The 10502-nt window shown below is 45.9% G+C and overlaps 1 protein-coding gene across 1 annotated transcript; it reads right to left on the bottom strand.

The window, feature by feature from the left end:
- Window positions 1-2309: 2309 nt before the first annotated feature.
- TCIM (transcriptional and immune response regulator) lies at window positions 2310-3849 on the bottom strand. The gene has a single exon (XM_058670403.1). It carries the CDS (start codon window positions 3537-3539, stop codon window positions 3219-3221), a length of 321 nt encoding a protein of 106 aa, XP_058526386.1. The 5' UTR covers window positions 3540-3849; the 3' UTR covers window positions 2310-3218.
- Between the last annotated feature and the right edge of the window lie 6653 nt (window positions 3850-10502).

Genomic DNA, 10502 nt, shown 5'->3' with positions numbered 1-10502 from the left:
TAAACTGCAGTTGTGAACAGTCACACCTAAGAAACCTCTGACAGGACTAAAATTCCTAAATGATGACCCTTTGTCCATGTACTTCCAGTGCTAAACCAGTAGACAAATGCATAGATCAGACAGCAGTTGCTTCTCAGTGGGCTCATCCTGCTCTATTTCTCACCAAAAACTTCTAGCCATGAAGTCCTGCTTACTGGGATTACGTTAGTTGTGTGCTCCTGGCCAAGCTTCTTTATCCTTCAGAGATTCAATTCTCATGTTCTTTCTCTGGTCTGATGTCATGGTAATAATTAAGTGACTTAATATATCAAAGGCCATCTTCCTTTCCCTGGTTCACTTGTCAGACAGCCACAATGGTTGGGTTGTGCCAGGCCAAAGCCAGAAGCCCAAATCTTCATCTAGGTCTCTCCTGTGGGTGATGGGTCCCAAGTGCTAGGGTCATCCTCCATTGCTTTCTTAGGTGTATTGACAGAGTAGGTTGACGGGGCAATAGCTGGGACTCTATCCTGCACTCTTCTACACCATCAGCACTACACCACAGTCAGAGCCCGGCCCCTATTTCTTCTATTTCAGTGAATTCCCTGGAGATGTATTTGGCTAAACCTTTACTGTAGATGGAATTCTGAACTAAACTGATACTTCCTGTTCCGATGATGTTTCCTTTCGCTTCATGTTAAATAATAAATGTGCGCTGAAACTAAAGTCACCTGTTTTCAATCACTTTGATTCTACTTTTTGCTCTCCCCAGAGGGTAAAGCTACCACATTTGTAATAATCAGCAGGAAGAGATTTGATTTTCTATGTTATGGTGGGCTGGATCTTATTCACTTATCACTTTTGTTCTCATGTTATGGTCTTGTGATCAGACAAAGCAACTTAATATGTTAACGTGTGGAAAGAGGGTAAGCTAGATGTTGTGTGTTATTGGAAGCAATAGAGGCAAAATAAATAATGAGGGCCCGGTGGCGTGACCTAGCGGCTAAAGTCCTCGCCTTGAACGCCCCGGGATCCCATATGAGCGCCGGTTCTAATCCCGGCAGCTCCACTTCCCATCCAGCTCCCTGCTTGTGGCCTGGGAAAGCAGTCTAGGACGGCCCAATGCATTGGGACCCTGCACCCGTGTGGGAGACCTGGAAGAGATTCCTGGTTCCCGGCATTGGATCGGCGCGCACTGGCCCGTTGCGGCTCACTTGTGGGGTGAATCATCGGACGGAAGATCTTCCTCTCTATCTCTCCTCCTCTCTGTGTATCTGGCTTTGTAATAAAATAAATAAATCTTTAAAAAAATAAATAAATAATGAAAAGTATGATAGATCTATCCCTGAACTACTTTCATCATCTAAAATGTACTTTAGACCTTGGTTAGAAATTCATATTTTTTTCCACTAATGAACCTGGTTGTGGGAGCAAGCTTATTCCTAGAATTGAATCACTGAGCCAGTTCAGTGTACAAGGGTGGGGAGAGAAAGTCAGAGCGATGGCTCGCTCCACAATGTCCCCCATGATGTGAGCAAGCCGCCAAAGTTCTTCGTCTGTGATATCAGTGGACCACCTGCAAACTTGATGGGAAACCTAGATACCCCTTCCAGAAAAGCACATGTGCACACATGCGCACACACACAGACACCCCCCCCCACACACACTCCTTATTGATGCACAGCATTCACAAATGCTTGCTTGGAGTGGTTTTGCTCATCTTCAGTAAACGGGATGTGAGGATAGTCATCCTTGGGTTTTCTTGTTCAGAGCGGAGTATCACAACCCTGACTCACAACCACACCCGGAGAGCTCAGAAAGTTCTCTTATTGGGCTTTACTTGCTCAGCACTTTTAAGAACTTCTGCTGATGTGTGTGGGAAGTTTTATTTCAGGAGGAAATAAGCAGAGACACTAATGTCATTCCCATGTTTGTTTCTATTAAAGAGAAATCCTGATTGCCATTCAGTCTCTAGCCCCAAAGTGTATGGTTTGGGGGAGAAAGAAATGGACATGTTTACCTAGCTACTGCAGGAAAATTTTGAGCAGTCTGAAGAACCCTGTTTATACTCACCCATCCTGGGTACATGAGCACCCATGTCAATGGATACACAAGTCGATCTGTGAACTTTTGTGTCTATGTCTTATATTTTAAAGTTGGGGCCGGGAAATGTCCTTGATGCTACATGGAACAATTTCTTCTAAAAGAGTTTAATAACTCACAAAATGCAGTTCTTAAATCTTTTTTCAACCCTAGAGTTGAACCTTTAGGGAAGTTTCTCATCAAAAATTTTCCATCTTTATATTCTCATTTGAAACCAAGTACCACAAACTGAGAACAGCTGCATTTATCAGAATTTATTGTGGTTGCATATCAATTGTCAGGTGTAGTAAACTATAGAAACCAGAGAATCCTTAGAAACTATTGAGTGTGTCATATTCACTTGCTAATGCTTACTACAATAACTGTAGCAAATTTAATTAGAATATATTTTAGCATTAGTCAAAAGATTAAGAAAACATACTTTTTTTTCACAGTGCTTTCGGTTTGTAAAGAATCCCATTAGTTTAACTTTTATGCAACCTGCTTTGATATGTATTAATATATATATACATATCTGACAAACCAGAAGGTGGCGTTGGCTTTACTGAGCTGATGAGCCTAACACAATTCTTGCATTGTAACTTAATACCCAGGTGGTACATTTTTCAGGCATTGTACTAAATGCAAATAAATAATCAATGACATAGTTCTTAAAGTGGCAACATGTGGAACATTCAGGTAAAAAAAAATCAGCAAACAATTTACACTTATTCTCTCTCCCACACCCCGCCCCTCACCCAGTTTGGTTTAAAAAACAAAACAAAAGAAACAGTTTGAATGTAGGTCCTAGGGATTGCGGAGGCGACCCTGGCTTCACGCCTTCCCCTGCCGAGGGTCATTTTCAGGGCCCCCTGGCGTCTGTGCAGACTCCTCTCCCAGGGTCAGTCCTTGCCTGCTGGGAGGGCCTTCAGAGCGGCTGGCCCCAGCATGGTGCTCTCCCCTGGAGCAGCACAGGGCGTGGAACTGGTCCGAGTCTCTGTCTTCCAGGTTCTCCCGTCCCTTTCCGTCCTCAGGAGACTCGCTGGAAGGGAAAGCCAGACGGCCCCAGAGGCTGCATCGTCGGTTAGGGGCTCACAAACTCACTGGGTCTCTCAGGTGTCCGGTTCTTGGATAAGCGTCGGTCTGCATTCTCAGGGCCCTCAGTGCACCTTGATGGAGTATTTCCGTAGTTTCAGGAACTGGAGCAGCTTGTCTTTGGTCCTCTTCTTCAGGGCCATCAGGGCCCGCGTCTTCTCCTCCAGGTCCTGATCGATGGCGAAGATGATCTTGGCCCTCTCCTCGGCTTTCTTGTCTCCCGAGTTCCTGAAGAGCCTCTGCAGGGACTCCTGGTCTATGTTTTCGAAGATGTTGCCCACAGCTTTCTTGCGGGAGGCGGTGTCGAAGTGGTAGCCGTGGATGGAGGGGCTCACTCGCAGTGAAGTGGACATGGCGATGGCTGCGTGGCTCCGCTTCGCTTTCATCGATGTGGGGCTCTTCCGAAATTCAGCTCCCGGGCTGTCCAGAGAGTCTGTGATGGGCTCCGTCCCGGGACAGGCTATTTAAAGTCTGGGCAGAGAACCTCCCGGCCGGCTCAGATTACAAGCCGGTGACATCAGAATGATCTCAGGAGGGACCGGCAGGGGAAGGTTTTTAACAGTTGAGCTGCCAAGGGCCTCTTCTGGGATAACTGTTGCTAAAAGCTGCGCCCCAGGGGACGACCCTGGCAGAACTGTGGTCCTCTCACTCCCCTTCATGCATGTCTGTGGTGGTGGGACGGAGCAGACTGCAGGCGTTGTTAGAAGAGAGAACCAAAACCAGCGAAGTACAAAGCTAAGACACAAACTGGGTAGTTCAGGCTTTCAAAGTTTTCCCAAGTCGGGGAGGGGTGGAGGGGGGGTTCTACTAGCTACAAGGAAGTGTTTAATTCCTGGAGAAGTTGTTAAAGTGAACCACAGGGTATCTGGCAGCCAGGTCTCAGTGAATGAGAGAAAGCTTAATTATCAGCAAGGAGTGTTTGGAACCTATCAGGCAGTTCTGGACTGGGAGTTTATCTGACAAAACAATGCCTGAAAGTTGCACCTTTAGACACTGCGAGTCTGTCATCACCGAAAACAATCGCAATTGAACAGTAATTATAACAGTGGGCAGGATTCCCACAGGCTGGCATGTACATCAAGCTCAAGGGCAGGGCAATCTCAATGGGAAGGAGGAAATGGAATCAGGTGTGTTAAGTACACAATGCACAAGGGGAACCAGTTGACCTTTTGTTTTAGAATTTGTTTTGGAATCATCTGTCCTGGGAAGAATTAAAAAGTATACTTCCTGCCTGCCACCAGATCCAGCCACTGTGTCCCCACAGATTTGTTGGTCGCCAGCTTCCAAGGACCCCAGCAGCTTCCTCATATCTTCATGGACCTCAAGCCAGCTTCACTTCCAGAAGGCAATGGCGGGACCAGCACTGCAACACAGCATGTCAAACCGTAGCTAGCAACACTGGGATTCCCTGTCACAGCACGGCGCTTCGCAGGTAGGCTCTGACCCATAAAGGAAAGGGACACACGAGGGAGCCCGGCCGGGGGTGGGATTTCCTCCAGAGGACTTTGAAGGAGTTCTAAAGAGGTTTAGGTAGAGAGCTAGAGATAAGAAAGTACGGGTTAAAAGTTAGCAAGGTGCTCCAAGCAATGTGATGCCGGTGAGACCAGCAACCCACACTGGGGAGCTAGTTGAGCTCTGGCTCCAGCATCCTGCCAGTGAGCATAGGAAGTCAGAGGATTTGGGTCCAAGTGCTTGGTCCCCAACACCCAGATGGGAGATTTTGGTGGAACTCTGGGCTCTTGGCTTTGACCTGGCCCTACCTGGGGCTGTTGCAGCCGTTTGGGAATTGATCCAGTGGGTGGAAGATGGATCTCTGTCACCTCTCTCTCTCTCTGTCTCCTTCCCCTCCGTTTCTTCGCCTCTCTAATCCAGCCTGTCAAATATGTGAATAAATATATTTTAAAAAAGAAAACAAAGCACTGTCTTTAGTTTCTTCTCATCTAGCCAAGTCAGATCTGGACAAAAGGAGCAAGCAGGGGGAGCATAGCCCAGAAAACTGCATTGGAGACTCTTCAGTGAATTTCTTTTTGAAAGATGTGTTTACTTATTCTGAAAATCAGAATTACAGAGAGAGAAGGAAAGAAAGAGACAGGGATGTTTGCCAGCAGATTCACTCCCCAGACTGGGCCATCTTCCGCTATCTTTCCCAGACTGGTTATCAGGGATCTGCGTTAGGAGTGAACTAGCTGGGGCACTGACTAGCACCTGTATGGGAGACTGCTAACACTGGCATTCAGCAAACCAGACCACTCAAACACAACAGAACAAAAGAATCTGCACTTTCTCAGAGAACAGCTCGCACCCTGCTAGGAGCTAGGCAATAGAAAGCTCTGCACTGAAAATATCTGATGGGATAATCAATACAAGGGGCAAAAAAGAGAGGACAGGCTGTGTCTGAGCTTCTGGGCTTTGTTCTAGGACGTAGCTTTGATTCTGAGAGAGGTCAACTTTGGAGCATTGGAAGTTGAGAAATGGTGCGATTTTTCTTATAGTTTTAATTTTTTATAGCTCATTTATCTGAAGGAGAGACAGCGGAAGAGGAAGAAAGTCACACCTACACATACACTCCCATAGAATGAAAGAAAAGAAAAGAGAGGAGGGGGGATATTCTTTCTGCTCACCCCCCCCCCCAAGTGTCTGCATTGGCTGGGGCTGGGTGTGGCTGCAGCTAGGAGCAGATGTTCCATCTGGGCCTCTCAGGTTGAGTGGCAGGGTCCCAAGCCATCAACCATCACATACTGTTTCATTAGACACAATCATAAAGAGCTAAATCAGAAATGGAGCATCCAAGATTGAAACCTGTGCTCCCACGAGACACAGCATCTTGAGCAGTATATAAACACCCTATCTCCCAGCCCTACCCCTACTGACAGATGAAGTGTAATTGTCACTTCTTAGCAGAAAGTAGCAGCCAGCTCTAATGATGGAGGGAGGGACCACAAAACACGAGTGGGCAGCTTTGAAAGCTAGAGACCAGAATCAACTATTTTTTAAGATAATTTTTTACAAACTCAGCAGAAGAAGGAGAAACAAAGAGATCTTCCATTTGGTGATTTATGCCCCAAATGACCGCAACAGTCAAGGCCACAGAGAGGCCAGGCAAAAGCCAGGAACCAGGAACTTCATCCAAGTCTCCCAGGGGAAGGCAAAGGCCCAAACGCTCAGGCCATCTTCCACTCTTTTTCTCAGGCTGTGAGCAGGGAGCTGGATCAGAAGTGGAGCAGCCAGCCCTTGAACCACTACCCATGAGAGTTGCTGGTGTTCCAGTCCACAGTCTTACCCACTACACCACAACCGCAAACCTAAGTAACCTTTCTTGGGGAAAAAAAATCATTCAGAAGGAACACGTCTGTGCAGACCCGGTTTAGACTTCTGACACCCTAACCTGTAAGATAGGAAATGTGTGGGGTTTTTGGTTACAGCTGCATTGGAAGCCAACATGCACTTCACTGGCCCCTGCTGTGACCACACAGCTTGGACCTGGACTGCCTGATTCCAAAGCCTTCAAGCCCTGGGCTTCACTGCTTTCCAATCAGCTGCCAGCTCTGCTTCCAAAAGTCTGAATAATATTTTGACGTGACATTGAACAGTGCTCCCGAAGGCCTGCCTAAAAGCATTCAGATGAATCTGAGAGATTAAGGAGGTTCAAAATTGTTTAAAGGACAAGAGTATCCACAGGCGAAACAGTGTGGGTCTTGCTTCCCAGCAGTGGGATGCAGCCTGAGGGGGGAGAGTTTGCCCGCGCCCTCTGCCAAAGGTGACTCCGTTAGTTTTGGGAAAAGCCTCTTCCTGCAGACACCTCTCTTCTTTCCTGGCACACCTGCTTTTCAGTGAATGATGTGGGCGATGGAATCTGAAGCATTGTTCACTGGAGTCCACACATGGCGTATGGACGTCTTCCAGGGCCGTGCTCCTTGCAAGTAAAGACAGGTGTCCGTGGAAATTATGGGAAGCAGCTGGCCCCGGCGGCCAGTGTGTTGGCTTCTTGCATGGGTTCCCAGGGTGCGCGCATCATCCGCTGCGTGTGCGTTAGCAACGCAGGTCCTGGGCTGCTTTTGTTCTGGAGGGGATAGGACCAAAGCAAGGAAGAGCAGAAAGTGAACCATTCCTAAGCACCTAGTAAAACTGAGCGTTTGACATGTAATACCTAAATTATTCTTCGTAAAATTACTAGGAGTAGATATTATTTAAGAATCTTTGTTTTGACCAGAATCAAGGAATCGGGCTCAAAATAGATAAACATGCCCACAGTAAGTGCTGAAAACTGCATTAATGTTCAGATTTTTTTCTCTCTCTCCAAAATTTCCTGTGGGAAGTTTTTTGCCCCTTTGTTGGATGACTTAGCCCCTCCTGCCAAGTTTATCTTTTTTTTAATGAAAACTTTTGATATAGGGTGATTTACAGCATTTGCGCTTGCTAGGGGCTGTGGTGCATATCCAATGGTTAGTTACCAAATTACTAAGGGAAAGAACCTAAGCACACAAAAACAACTTCAATGGTGTCTTTGTGCACCGGCACTCCTCCCTAGCAATTTCCTGGATCTGGATAGAGCATGGCAGCCAGCCACCCGTGGTTTGTACCCTCAGCTTCCGTGGAGTGAGCCCTGGGCATTGGTGTCCGTCGAGAATTCCATGGTGTGCTGCAATTTACAAAGCACTTTCACACATATCGTCTCCGTTGGCTTTTACAGCACTGCTAGCCTGATGCTCACCTTACAGGAGGGAAAACTGAATCTTCCAAAAGCTAGTTTCCCAGTATCCTGGAGTGCCAGCATAGGCCACGCTTGATCCTAGAATTCTCATTTTATGATTCCAAATCTTGGCCTCTCCCGCCCTTGAAAAATGTCTCAATTTCATCATTGTCATCTTCGTTTCAATGCACTACAAAGTAATATTATTAATTTACACATGTCCTGTAGTTTGAAAAAAATCCAGCTGAAAGTTTCTCCATTCATGTTCATGACCTGCTTTGTGCTAGATAAAGTACTGTATCCTTAAGGAGAGATGTGTTTGTGGAAGATGCTGGCTAAAGGAAAATTGAGATTTTATGCAAGTCAGTGAATACAGAATCATGTAAGAATTCCTGGGGCTGGCACTGTGGAGTAGCATGCCAAGCCTCTGCTTGCGGCACCTGCATCCACTGTGGGATTTCTCATCCAGTTCCCTGCTGATGGTCTGGGAAAGCAGTTGGAGGATAGCCCAAGTTCTTGGGCTCCTGAACTCATGTGGGAGACCCGGAAGAAGCTTCTGGCTGCAGGCTTGGAGCTGCCTGGCTCTGGCCATTGTAGCCATTTGGGGAGTGAGCCAGTGGGTGACAGATATCTCTGTGTCTTTCTCTCTTCCTTTCAAATAAAAATAATTATTATTACTTTTATTTATTTATTTATTTATTTATTTACTTACTTACTTATTTTTAGAAAGTCAGACATACTGAAAGGAGAGACAGAGAGGAAGATCCTCTCTGATTCGCTCCCCAAGCAGTAGCAACGGCTGGAGCTGAGCTGATCCGAAGCCAGGAGCCAGAAGCCTCCTCCGAGTCTCCCACGCAGGTGCAGGGTCCCAAAGCTCTGGATTATCCTTAACTGCTTTCCCAGGCCACAAGTAGGGAGCTGGATGGGAAGCCGGGCAACCGGGATTAGAGTCAATGCCCATATGATATCCTGGTGCGTGCAAGGCAAGGACTCTAGCCTCTAGGCTACCACGCCAGGCCCAAAAGAATTAATCTTTATTTTAAAAATGTAGCTGTTGAGCCGTCAAAAACAACAGTTAAAGCATGGTTGCATGGTTGTTTTCACGAGTCGGCAGATTGTTCCAAGGAAACTCGCTGTGCGATGGGGTGAATGGGCATCTTCCAGGTGAAGCCTTGCGCAAGGTGGTGGAGGTGGTTAGACTGCGGAAAGAGGTGGAAATAAATCCAAAAGGTCTGGCAGTCAACCCTGAGTCAGTCTGGAGCTCAGAGGAAAAAAAAAAAATCTCAGGTGTGGTTTTAACTCAGATTCCTTTCCTTTAAAACTCCCCAAGATAGGACCTTAGGATTGATTGCTCTACTTATGCGAAGATCCAGAACATGAAGCAATGCTTGGATAAAGGAGGCTGGTAAGTAACAGCTCGAGAAAGGCTTTGTGTGAGCAGAACGCTTTGCGTTCAGCCCAGGAGGACTTGAAGACCCTGCAGCTGGTGAGTAGCCATGCTGTCTTTCTCTTGTGTGTGGGAAGTCTTCCGTTGTTCTGCTGAAAGAACAGTCAGCGCTCATTGGGTGCGTCTTTGCCATATTCCACATTTTCCTGCAAAACCAATTCTAGAGTTCCATTGCTTCTGCTTCTGTGGTTAATCCCTCTTTGAAACGAATCAACACACTTTTTTTTTGTTCAGTAAACTTTGCTAAATATATTTTCAATCTTTAATAATTGTCAAAAAGGAAGGGTAGTAGTTTTATTTAGAAATTTTAATTATGCTGTTTAGTTTGAATCATAGAGAGGAAATAATAATAAATTCTGAAGCAATACAAAATTTAAATATAAAAAAACCCAAAACTTGTGGAAATGTGTATTCAAAGCCTTTCATCAAAATGTGAGGGGAAAAAAAAAATCCACAACTTTATTGAAGAGAATTACAGCCAAACCCATTTTTAAAAAGTGCTTTCTTTGAAGTGATGCTTTTGCATATGAAATAAAACAGCTGTCTTTGGTTTAGCCATCAGTCTATATTTGAAATGTTTCCTTAAAAAAGAAACTCAAGATAAGCTGTTCCTTTTTAACATTTTAATTAGCTGCTCAGATTCAGATATTGAGCCCTTGTTATTTATAGCTCCTTCAAAAAGAACACAGTTGTGAGCATAAACTAACATGTTTTTCTCGGGAAGGGAGCACAAGATATTAGCATGTATTTATAGTAGCGTTGTGTGGTTTACAATCCAGACAAAAGTCAAAGTCTTGATGAATCCTGCTGCTGGTTCCCACCCGCTCAGTGGCTGCCTCTGCCTGTGATTGGTGATGCTGGGAGGTTTCAGTCTTTCTCAATGGAAGTACTAGGAGCCAGGAGAACTTGCAGGACCTTCCGGGACCTGGGAGGGGCTCAGAGAAATCCAGTCTGTAAACTCTGGAATGCTCCCCGGGGATGGAGAAATCCCAGGCCAGCCACCTCTCAGCTTCCCTGCTGGAAGGCTTACTAGCAGGGAAGGAAAGGGAAGCTGGTGTGAAAAGTGCCTGGCCCTAGGGCATCAGGCTCTGGGGAGATGGATTTCAACTTTGTAAAATTCAACAAAGAATTAATGAGAGGGCAAGCAGTGCAAGCATTTGAGCTTAGTTAAGTGAATCACCACTGGTTAGGTGTATTGTACAGTCTGCGATT

The sequence above is a fragment of the Ochotona princeps genome, chromosome 11, assembly GCF_030435755.1.
Source record: "Ochotona princeps isolate mOchPri1 chromosome 11, mOchPri1.hap1, whole genome shotgun sequence".
In the NCBI taxonomy this organism is placed as follows: Eukaryota; Metazoa; Chordata; class Mammalia; order Lagomorpha; family Ochotonidae; genus Ochotona; species Ochotona princeps.
The sequence above is the reverse complement of the archived record's forward strand: the minus strand, read 5'-3'. Positions and strand labels throughout refer to the sequence as shown.